Source organism: Aquila chrysaetos, chromosome 13 (assembly GCF_900496995.4).
Source record: "Aquila chrysaetos chrysaetos chromosome 13, bAquChr1.4, whole genome shotgun sequence".
Lineage (NCBI taxonomy): Eukaryota > Metazoa > Chordata > Aves > Accipitriformes > Accipitridae > Aquila > Aquila chrysaetos.
Genome location: NC_044016.1, coordinates 18,095,777 through 18,108,253, shown reverse-complemented (window position 1 = coordinate 18,108,253; position 12,477 = coordinate 18,095,777). Strand labels below are relative to the sequence as shown.

Here is a 12,477-nt window from a genome sequence, read left to right as displayed (position 1 = left end):
TTCTGGTCTACCTAGTACCAGAAAGGCATGGACTTATTGGAATGAGTGCAGCAAAAGACCACAAAGATGATTGAGAGACTGGAGCATCTGTTGTACAAGGAGAGGCCAAGAGGGCTGGGGCTTCTCAAGAAGAGAAGGCTCAGGGGAAATCTTACCAATGTGTATAAATACCTGATGGAGGGGAATGAAGAAGATAGAGCCAGGCTCTTCTCAGTGGTGGTCACTGAAGGGAAATGGTCACAAACTGAAATACAGAAAATTCCATTTACATGTAATAAAAAACTTTTTTGCAAGTATGGTCTAACAGTGGACCAGGTTGCGCTCAGAGCTTCTGTAGCTTGTATATCTTTATCCTTGGAGATACTCAAAACCCAAATGGACATGACCGTTGGTAATCTGCTCTTGTTGACTCTGCTCTGAGCTGAGGGATTGGACTAGGCAGTCTCCAGAGGTGCTGTCCAACCTCAACTATACTGTGAGTCTGTGAAAATATGCTGTCTGGAGGAGCAATTACTTAGTGTGAGCAGAAATGTTAAACATTTAAAACACACACTGCTTTGATAGTATCCATTTAGTTGTATTCCTTCTGTAGTAGTTTTTCTTGTCATAATGTAGTGCACTGGAAGGCCTTCTCCTTTATGAACAGAAGTCAACACAATTAAACTTCTTACCATTAGAAGTATTTTAAGGCTTCCATTTGGCACCTATAAGGAAAGTTGTCATTCCCAGAAATTGGTTTGGAAGTTTGCTCATGTGTTCGAGAGAGGAGGTGGTCATAGTAGACTGATACATGAGCCTATTTTAACTATTCTGAAAGTATGAAATCATGGCTCAAGAGCCTTACTAAATTCTTTTCCAAAAGATAAAAATGGAGTAAGTCCTAGCTGGCAATTATTTTAAGAAAAAAAAGAAAAAAAGATGTGGCTATGCATTTATTCAGAATTTTCAGTAAGTAATGGTTCTATTACATGAAGCCAGCTGCCCTACCAAGTAGATTTTTTTTTTGCCCTTATTTAAACTTTTTTTTTTAAATTGTAATATTGTGTAGCAGACTCAATCTATTGAGTCTTGATGTGTCCTGCAATGTGTACTAGATTCTATCTGAGACTTGTTTGATGGCTACGATCAAGATGCAGCAAAAAGAAGCTTAATTGGATGATGTTGCTCTAGAGAATGGAATCATATTTTCTATGGGACTGTAGTAACTCTCTCATTTGTCACCATATAGGGCCCTGTTATTACATTCTGAGAGCTTTAAGTCTTGTTTTTAAGTAGAGGCTAGAATTGCTCCTGATTCATAAAGGAAAATTAGTAGATTAAAATGCCCATGTGCAAGGACATAGGCATACAGACTACACTAATACACTAAATTACTGTAGTCCAGTTAAAGTATCTAGAAATATGATTATGGACTATGCGTTAAACTTCAATATTGAGAAATCAGCCCCCCTCGCCCCGTTCATAGATTTTTGAGTATCACGTAAGCAATTAAAAAAACCCAAACTATAATGCTAGTGCTGTTTTCCACCTTTGCAAAACCCAAACCATACAATTTAACCATGCTGTATATTTTAATATGACCAACTGAAAGTGGTTTAAACAAGTGTATCTTTTCCAGAGGTACCTAATAATAGCAGTGAATTCAAGTAATAATAATCCTCCACATTTCAGCATTACATGTAGTCTCACAGCATGTAGAATAGATAGTAATGTGAGCAGATTCAAGAAAGCTTTAATAATTTTGTGTTTAGATCTATAATGATGGCAGGGCAAGACGGCCATGGTGTGCAACCAGAGATTTGTAGATACTTTGTTGTAGGCTGTTGCTAGATATGTTATCTTTCAAGGGCAGAATATTTCTGCAAAGGAAAGTTGCGAAATCTGCCAGAATAAAAAGATGGCTGAAAATGTTCAGGATCTCCAGTGTAGGTCTTCATTATGTGGTGCCCAAATACAGGCTGAAGTGTGTAGTTCCTTTGTGGTTTGTGTTACATCCTCTTTGCAACAGATCAGATCTTTGCATATCATCAATCATAACCGCTGCCACTGCACAAATACCCTAGTATGAATCCTACTGTGTTGAAAACTGTTGGTATGCTAGTTTAGAGAAGTATAACTGCATAGTCACAGTCCTGTTTTCCAAAAGACCAGGAAGTTTCACTGTATTTTGAAAAACGGGAAAGTGTACTTGCAGGCAATGCAGTGGCTGATTACCTGTAGTGTAAAATAATTGTTTTGTTAGCTTCAGTAAGATCAAACATCCTGTGAGTTAAGAATGGCTTGTTGGTAATTTTAATACATTTTCTTGAGATCCAGTTAGCTATTTAATAATTTTTTTTTTCAGATGTCACGTTCACCTTTAATTCTTGCATGTATTCTGAGCTGCTGGAATGTTACACTGAACATTTACTCAGCTCCAGCTGGGAACATTGGAGATACCCACAATTTTATGTTGGAGAAAATATTGTGTCAGTGTTGGAGATAAATTTGTTTGTCATACTAATTTTCTTCCATCACACTTCAGAAATTTTTAAATGGTGCTTTCAGAGAGACACTTTTACTTTATTTTCTTCTGTAAGGGAAACCATAAATTTTGTGTTTTCATGGCCAGAAATGGTTGGAGAACTTGAGCTTACTCTTACTAGACTATCAATTAAAATCTGAGACAGCTGTATTGTTTTTATTAGTTCATCTAGCACTCAGTGCTGGTATATTAAACTCAGTGCTTTGCTTTATGTTTGAATTTTTCAAAGCTCTTAATAGGACTTTTAACTCCAAGAAGACTGTCTGTAATACCCTGTAAGAGGTTGAATCTGTGTTCCAAGTACAAAATTTATTCTAAGCACTCTGGTATGCAGAGCTGTCCTTTATTGCTAACTGGACAGCTGTATCTGCTGGGCAAAGTTTGTTATCCTTTCTGGGAGAGGTATTTGTGTATTTTGAGGTGAAGCGTTTTGTAACTCTTGCAGACGTATTGGTCTTCCTTGCTAAAACATCAAGGCAGATGTCACAGTAGAAATTGTCAGGATAAGCAGAGTTATAAGCTGTAATAGTCTTTATTGAATAATATTAATTAAAATACACCATTAAGAATCAGTTCCTTGGTCACTGCAATTTTGTTTCAGCAAACCCTGGATTATCTTGGGTTTGACTTTCTATTTTCACTCAAGCTTTCACTGCTGCTTGCTACTAAGAGAGCCTGACTCTTATGTTTTTATGCCTGTGCTCTTCACATTTTCTTTTTCAGGCACTGATGCCTCCCTCCCTCTCCGTCCTTGAGTGCTGTCATCTGGAATTTCACAGTGATTAAACAATGTGTTGCCCTTGCGATGCTACTGTTCTCTGTGGCCTCTTGAACTCTACTATTTTCATCTTCTGTCTGATTTTCACTGTTTTTATGTGAGAGGATTACAGTTATGGGTTCTACTGCCACCACTTTGGTTTCCTTGATCCCGAAGAACATTTCTTTTGTCTCGTTTGAAGCTTAGTTATTCTTTTTTTGCTTCTGATTTTTGTTTCTTAGTTTCTTACTCATTTTAGTTACAGACCTTAGAGGCAGGAAATTACAGTTTTGCTGCCTAATTAGTCTAAGAATATTGCCCATAATATACTGTACAGAATTTCATTTGCTTTTATTCCTGTGATGGAACTCTTTCAGTAAGTTCATGTAGTTTTCCTGTGGCTTTCTACTTCAAGGAAGTAATTAGAAACAAAATGATAAATATGGAGAAGAGTCTGACCTCCTTGTTGCCCTTTTTTAAAGGCTGCTTTGCAAATTTGTTTGCTAAACAGTTGTTTATTGTGCCAGTCAACAATTGTAAAAGTGTTTTTACAAGTTATTGTAAGATTCAAGATTCTCATAACTAGGTTCCTGCAATGTGTGTGCCAGTCTTCTCTGCACCTTTACGTTATTTTGCATCTGTTGTGGTTTAGTTGAGGCTCTTATGGGAAGGACTTTTTGGTTGCTGTAATTCAGATTATACTTAGGTGATATCATTACCTATATGGTAAGTATCTTTTTGCTGGGTCATGCAAAGTACCAAAGATTTTTCTGGGCAATATGTTTTCTGAAGTTTTGCTGAGTCTTGCTTTATGTGGCAGGAGTAATGAATCTTCTTTCTTTGGTAACCTGTTTGTTATCTAATGAACGTGCCTAATGGGAAATGTTGAGAGAATCAGTCTAATCTTTTTATTATATTTATTTCTTCTTAGAATACAAAGTTTACAACAATATTTTCCCCTTTTAAATAATCACTTTCATGTGAGTGGTTTGGGGATTTTTTTTTATGCTTTTCCTCATGTTCTGGACTTCCTTTGAGCAAGTTAATTACAGAAGTTTTTGCAGGTATAAGTCTTAAATAGTGGATTTCTGCATCAAGAGAATTGACCTTACAAGTATCTATGTACAACTGTGGTCTTAGAGGTTTAAAAGATTTTAGGTTAGGCCTGCACATTGGTATTACCATAGTGCCTTCCTACTTTGCTCTTTCTTCCTTTCTTCTCCTGTTTGGGCTGCAGTTACTGGTGATGGTTTACAGTCCATTTGCTTGAATGTATTTGTCCTCAACTTTTACCTTTCCTTTCCTCACCTACTGAGTGTCTCTGTTATAACTTCTCCAGTGTTGCCTGTCTTTAATTTCTACCAATATCTTGTCCTCTCATGTACTACCTGGTGTTCTCATCTTTGTCCTCTTCAATTCTAGTACTAAAATTTCTGAGAAAGCAGTTGCCTGGCTACAGAAGTGCAAGTAACTAAGATTGTCCCTCTGCCTTCTTGTTCAGCTTCGGCTGTAGCCCATTTACTTTTACTCCATTTTGCAGATTTGCCCACTTTACAACAGAACATAATTTCTCTTTCTGTACAGAGTCTTACACATCTCTTTTTTTTTTTTTTTTCTTCTCCTACAGCAGCATTTGTCAGTTGAAGTTAAAGGAAAAAAACCAAAACACACCTGCAACTCTTTGCCCAAGAACCAAATAACCATCCTGCAAATCCTTCCTATATCTTTTTTCTTTTATTGGAAAAGTGGGACTTGATTCACTTGCCTAACTATAGGTGTCTAACTCTGAGGTTCCCTAGGGTATCTTGCTTGGCCTTTTCAGCTGCTGATCCAAAGGGCACTGATCTCTCTGAAGAACCTTGTGTCATAGCTGCCATAAATGTGCCCTGACGCATCTCACTAAACTTTCTGCCTTTCCTTCTCTGATACCTTGATTCGCGTGTGAAGTTAGAAATGAAGCTGAAAAGCATCCTGGCTTTTTGCTACCAGATGTCTCAAAGCTTCAGAAATATTTCTGACTTCCACTAAACAACCTGTAAAAAGTTGAAGCTACACTTGGTTTAGTATAATGGGCAGGTGAGCAAAGGTCCCACAGTATTCCCACACACCATTTGAGGGTAGCTGTCCTCCCCTGTGGGCAAAAGTCCTGCTTCAACAGATCATTTTAAGAGGAGCTTCTGAGGTTTAATTATCCTTCTCTACTTGAGAGAAGAATAGCCTGGCGGCAGCAGCACCACGGGAAAAATAGAATTACCCGTGTCTTCTTCCAGTAGTAGTTTTGTATTTACTAAAGTTGTACTGTCATTTCAGGAGCTGTATCTTTCTTGCCAACCAATTAATAAGAGGCTCTATAGGTAGTGTATTACTATATTTGACTTAAAGCCTGTAGAGCAAAAATCTTTAGGGTGGAATCCAGTAACAAGTCAGCAGGTCTGCATTTAGTTCACTTAAATCCTTTCATACTGCTGACTACCCTGACTTAGTATCTTGGTTGCAGATCGTAGCGAATAACTGATTCTTTTTGTACCTGTAAAGACAATTAACAATGGCTGGTTCAGGTAAGAATTTGTTTATAGAGGGGACTGCTCAGTGTTTTGAGTCTACAATTTGTGTGGTTACTAGAAGAGATAGGTTAGCGTTTTGAATAGATGGATAATATAATTCCCCTTACTATCTTTTTCTTTTTAATATTCAACAACAGCAGTTTCTTCATTTCCCAAAAATGATTCTGCACAGAGGATTGGTCACTTGCATCAATACTGTTCTCTATTAGCTGTGAATGCATTTCATGATCAAGTTGCATTTGGATTTTTTATTTGTTTCTTAAAAGCCGAATGTCTTGATCTCCTTCATGTGATGAATTCCATTCAGACTGGTCTAATTCCAGGCTGCAGTGGACACACATGTTTATTCTAGGTACTTAGTGCTGACTTAGAAATTCTTGGGGTCAGAAAAAGCTGAAGAATATAGATATCCTTTCAAAAGTAGAGTTTAGGAAGCTAACTGATATGTTGCCGCCCTTAGGTAATCGGGAATGTTAATGCTGTGACACTCTCAGTACAACATCTTTCAGTACTACCAAATTTACAGTATGCTTAAAAAAAGAAGGAAAAATACCCCAAAAATGAAGTTACCAGGAGAGGAAAAACTGTATGTAGCATAGGCCAGTGGAAAGCAACTGTAAGGATTTAAGAAATACTCAGTTTCAGAGTTACACTTATCTTGCTTGTAGTCAATCCTTACCGCTTTGTTAGACTTCCTTATGCATTTTGATAGATGAGAAAAGAACAGTATATGTGTGTGTGTGTGTGTGTGTGTGTTAAAAGAAATGATAGATTTAAGTATTAATATTTCTATCTTTTTGTCTATTGGGAGCATATTAACTTTTCCTTTGAAATCCTGTAAAGCAAAATATTTCAAAATTTAATTCTGTTTGCCCTAGGAGAGAAGAGGAAGAGAAAGTAATATTTTTGGATAATGAAAAGCAAAAGATGTATAATATCCTTTTTCTTCTAAATTTATCGTTGATTCCATGGCTTTAACTTTATTGAAATAATTTTAAATTCTGTAGTAGTATTTAATTGGAAATGTAATTCCACTGAATTATTGGCTAGTACATCTATAGAAATGAGATAAATATGGTTGTGTCTGAAGGTTTTGCTTGCATTGTTCTTACACTGGAATGGTCATGGTCAGTAGCGCTGCGGAATGCCACACGGTTTGCCTTCTGTCAAGGGAATAAGGGCAAACAGAGTTGGAACATGAGAAATTACTTACTCTCTTGCTGGAGATGCAAGGAAAAGGTTATTTGTTTCATTTAGGCGAGAAGGGGAGAAAATGCAGGATTATATTGGTTTTTTGGTGGTTTTGCTTTCAAAATTAAAATGGTAACCATTCTCAGACTCTAAGCACAATAATTTTCCAAATGGCTTTATTGGTTAAAAATCTTATGTTTTCGCCCCAGCACAATTATATTTGCAGAGGGTAAGCCACAGGTAGTATCATGTCAGTATTAAATAAATGGATATATCTACTAGGTCTAGGTCAGCACAAACTGGTAGCTGGTAATTCAAAATATTTAACACCTTGTATTTTGTAAGCTCACTGCAGAGACTAGTATTAATATTTATGTGAAGTAAAACCAGATTGGCTATTGTGTTGACCATTGTGATTCTTTAAATACCTTTTATTTGAGTGTATAGAAGTGATTTTTATTTATGTGTCATAGCCCTGCCAAGCAAACTGTTTAACTACAGTTTTAATTTCTCTGGTTTGTGGCATGTAACAAGAACAAAACTTGGATTTAGGATTGATTCCCTTAGTCTTTAGTCAGACTTGTAACGGTGTATTTTTGTTGAAATTATATAATTTATGAAAATATAGCTCATGCTCATAGTTGCAAATAGGGCAAAGTCATTCCTTGGTACCTAAGCTCTCTAGAGTCAAAGGTGTTACTTTTTCTGCCCTAGTATTGTAAATTAAGCAAGCCATAAGAGAATGGAAGGGGAGAGGATGGAGCAGAAAAGTTACAGAGGCCAGGGGTCACCCGGGTGAATGTCTAATATGGTTCAAAAAAAGGTTCTTTTTTTTTTCCTTTTAGCAACTAGATGAATGTCTTTGGATTCATGGCAGAAGTGAGAGTTAATAGAATATTTAACTGAGGGATGCTTTTTTTTTTTTTCCTTTTTGAACACATGAAAAAATTGTTCTAAGGTCAGACCTTATCATCTTTGCTAGTAAGAGGCTGTATTTAACTGATGAACTGAAGACCACTGATGATAGAGAAGCACTGCTCTTTTCTAACTGTTTACATGGAAGTGAAACACCATTTTGTTGTGAACTTTTTTGTCTTTATTGTCACCCAGCCTGTGTGAGGTTTCATTGTAGCAGAATAAATTAAGGTTTACATTTGTTAAAAAACCTATGGTACTGTAGGAAGGAGAGTGTTAATGATTCATTAAATGATGTGTTTCTGGTTTAGTGAGAAAATCAGGACAACAGCATGATTTTTTAGGTTCCGCAGGGTTGTAAAATGTTTTGAGTATTGTCTCAGCACTGGTGTTTTGTGACTGATTGATTACCAGGCACTGAAATAATAGTTTTGTTTATTTTGAAGCCTGGAGAACCCTTCAGCCATGTACTATGTAGCCTTTTGGAAAATGACTATACTATAGAGAAAAATAATCTTGTGATACACATTGGCTTTAATGCTGATATATTTGGTCTCAAAATGACTTTTACTAAAGGGACTTGGGAATTTGGATTTGTGGCATGTTTACCCTGGGCAACTAACTAGAAGCAGTTATAGCAATTATAAGTAGTAGTAACAGAAAATATTAATATCACAATATTAATTTTGACTCTGGATTCTGTACCTTGTACTGAATAGTTCTTTTATATCAGTAGGTCATGAAAAATTTTTAAACCAAAATTTCTGCACAGTTGGTCACTCGCTGTAGATAAGGAGTGATAAGACGCTAATATTCAGTGGAAGAAGGGGTGTGACGGAAGGTAGTAAAGAAGAACTATGAGCATGTGAGAGAGGTAATAGATCGGTTTGGCCAGCTGCAACCATGAGGTGGCTGACCTCAGTGTGGCCACACATTACAGCTGAGTGGTCAAAGAGGGTACCGTCCCCAGCTGTTGGCCCTGGTCCCAGAGCAGGAATCACTGCATGGGATATGCAGCTGACCTGAACCCTGAATTGTAAAAGTTTACCACCTAGCATGTTAAACTAATAATGCCAATTTTAATTTACTGTCATACTTGAGCACTGTATATGATTATGTTCTGGAAGGTGCTGTGAGTTCTTTTCACTTCATGTTGCTGTAGAACTGAAAACACTGGGGGGGGGGGGGGAAGTTTGCACCTGCTTGAATCTTCACATTGCACCTACTGTCACAGCTCTCCTGAGGTTCATCTGTTACTGTGTAGCTTGCAGAGGTGAATACAGTTTATTGCCAGTGTCACTCTAAGCAGAGTCTTGGAGCCACCTCATGATGTAAGGTTCTGTAATAGTTTTTCACTAAATCAAACATGGAGGTGTAACATAAAAAATATGCAGTTACTTTGATCCTTCTTTTATTCTAAGCGGCTCTTTGTAGCATTTATGTAGTTGGAGTGCAGCTTGTAGTGAGCTGAGCTGTAGCTATGAGTCCTCTGTTTTGTCAGCTCTTTTAAAGCTGGAATGCAGAGAACGAAAAGCATGCAACTAGCAACTGGGATGTGAAAAATGTGTGTTAAATGAGCTACTTAGCATCACCTAAGAACGTGGCAAAAACACAGATAGAATTCTTTCCTTCAGAGTAGCATTGGGCTACCTAAGTCACAGGCCAGGCTTTTTCATTGTGCTGTGTTCTAAGTTATTCATAACGCCTCTTTATCTATGAAGCAAAGCTCAGTCAAAGAATGTATTAAGGTGCTATCTCCTTCAACACGTAACCTCAAGAGTTGCCTGCTCTGTACATAGAAATTGGTGAGGTTGTTGTAAAGAGCCATACATGACTTTTTAATTGTAGTAAATATGAAGAAAAGGGTTGAGTTATGGTGGCATAGGAACTATCCAGTCTAGTAAACATCAACTTTTCTGAATTCTTCGTTGCTGTATTACAGTTTAGGCAGCCTAGTAATTATTTTCTCTTACATAATATAGGTGCATTTCCTGTTGTAATTTTATGTGGTTTCGTCAAGAATTGGTGCCTGTTTTGTCCTTCTTTTAAATGAAATAAAAAATTGATTTTATGTTGACTGTGTTGGATATTTTAAGTGGCAGACCTCTGCTCTTTCCTGCACCCCATACTTAACACGTGTTCCTGACATTTGAGAAAGAGAAAGGAAGGTAGGATGCAGACAGCAGAAGCCCACACTGCTCTACTGAGTCGCATGATTAGTGAGTTCATGATTTGGAGCGATACTGTAGAGCATACCTATCCCAGACTGGCCGTTGGCTTCTTGGTCATGAGCCCTCATTCTCTGCAAATTAATCTTTATGGCATCCTTGCTTCCAGCTAGAGCCAAGATAAGTTTACAGAATATTAGATATTAAAACTGTCATGTTGAATGTCTTGAGATGGTGACATCACTGAGCCAGCGATGTGATGCTTTAAGATTTGTCCAGCTAATGCTTTTCTCTAGTTCTGCATTCATAATTTTTGGAAAAAATAAAAAGTGGTTTAACTTTCTCTGAACAGAATTGTTTATAAGGCATACCACACTGGTTTTACTTTGCTGTGTAGATTTTAAACAAGTGGTAACAAATAGTAGGTACTGACTTCTTTCTTCTAATGCCTGCTACCTCACAAATCTGCTTTATGCAAAAGCTCGGAGTTGTTCTTTCATACCTTTATAAAGAGGAAAGAGTGATTGGGAGGTAGACAAGTAATGCTAGATATCTTTTTTTTTTTTTCCTTGAATTGTGGGTGTTTTTTAAGAGCTCACATGTGGATGACTGCTTCTTGACCTATATGAATTCTGAAGTATGTTTACTAGTGAAGTAATATAACCCAAATTTCTTTGAACTGTCACACCAGTAATTAATTGTATATCTTGTGACACTGGCAAGAGGAGAACTCAGTGCCGAGCTGTGATGAAGTTTTATATTTTTAGTTAATTTTAGTCTCTCCATTTAAATGTGTAATACTGCATTTCTCTTGGCCAGAATTTGGATAACTGAAATGATTCCTATTGAACTTCTAAGAGTTGTGAGTGGCAAGAAGAGGGAGTAAGTGCTACTAAGTTTTAAAAGCTCCAGTATTTTGAAAATCCTGATCTTAGTAGTTTGCGTTTGACTTTGACTTAATATGCAAAACACAGCAATCTAAATGTAGTACTTTTTTAAAACAAGATCACTTTTCTAACTTGGTGTTTAGAGGCAACCCTCAATAGTGTTTGAATTGCCATTTGAGATATGAAGCAATAATGTATTTCATGTTTCATTGCTTGGCGGAAGAAGCTGTGCCTCAGGAATTTGACTTCATCCCCCCAAACATCTGATGCTTATCTTGCATGTGAATTTTTGTAAAAATTATATGGCTATATACATGAAGTATATTTAATGTAGCGATCAAATTTTACATTAAAAATGTGTATCATATGTACAATATTTTATTTATTTATTTATAAGCACATACATAAAAGTGCAAACAGTGTTTTCATTTATTACTTTTCAGGGGATATAATTTTCAATGCTCACTATCCTGACCTGCCACCAGATTTTATCTTTGGAGAGGATGCTGAATTTTTGCCAGATCCTTCTGCCTTGCATGTAAGTACTTCACTGTTTGAGAACCTTATACCATGCAAAGAGACTTGGCTTTTTTAGAATAGCTTCAGCAATAGGAATTTGCTAACAATGCAGAATAAAGAAAAAAAACTCCAACTTTCATCTCACTGTTATGTAAGTATAAACACTTTGTCTTCTAATAATCCAGAAACGTAAGGGTTTTTAAAAATATTTTAATCAAGACAAGATAAAATTTACAATAACTGTTCAGAGTATCTTTAAAAAAATGTCTTTTTAATATCTGTCCATCCTAAAAGATGATCTGTTTCAGCACAAAGGATTGCTCTATTGTGTCTTTGAAAAGCATTTCGTTCCAGAAAAAGTAGCACAATGTTGTGTAGTGATGTTGATTTTTGTTTTCCAATGAGGAGGGATAAAACCAGGTTGTATGTTGTTGAAACCACTGTGTCAAAGAAGGTATCTGCTCACATGTGGTAGCATTACCATAAAGACAAAGAAATGCCATTTTAAAAGGTGGGAGGGTCAAAAATTAACTTAATGAGAAAATATTTTTACACAGTCTTATTACTATAGAAAAAGGAACACCACAACCTGAAACCAAGCGTTTTGTTCACTATTCAAAATCAGCCTCAAGTAGTAAAGCCTTGTTTGAAGAAGCTAACAATGGTTATACTTTTAAAATGCTTCTCTCTCAGATGTTACTAGTAGTTACTAAAGCCATATTAAGGTATTTTGAAACCCAGAGTGTTTTTCTCTTTTACTTTCCCCCTATCTTTGGACTTCATTCTGCTGCCTTTGCAGACCTGCAGCTTTGTTTCTGAGTCAACAGTCTCATTTTTCAATAGGGTTTGGGCATATTTTTTCCAATACGTGTCCAGTGCCTGTGGTTATGGTGCAGAACTTAGTGGCTGTGTCAGAAAACTATGCCTTTTCCATAGAACTCTGCTGCAGTTC

The 12,477-nt window shown here is 36.7% G+C and overlaps 1 protein-coding gene across 2 annotated transcripts in view; it reads left to right on the top strand.

Annotated features, from left to right (window-relative positions):
• Positions 1-12,477, top strand: part of BABAM2 (BRISC and BRCA1 A complex member 2) — a 184,097-nt gene that overhangs the window by 23,255 nt on the left and 148,365 nt on the right. For both annotated transcript variants that reach the window (XM_030035410.2, XM_030035409.2), the window contains exon 4: positions 11,450-11,544. In XM_030035410.2, the coding sequence (XP_029891270.1) occupies positions 11,450-11,544 (95 nt within the window). The remainder of the gene's footprint in view (positions 1-11,449; positions 11,545-12,477) is intronic.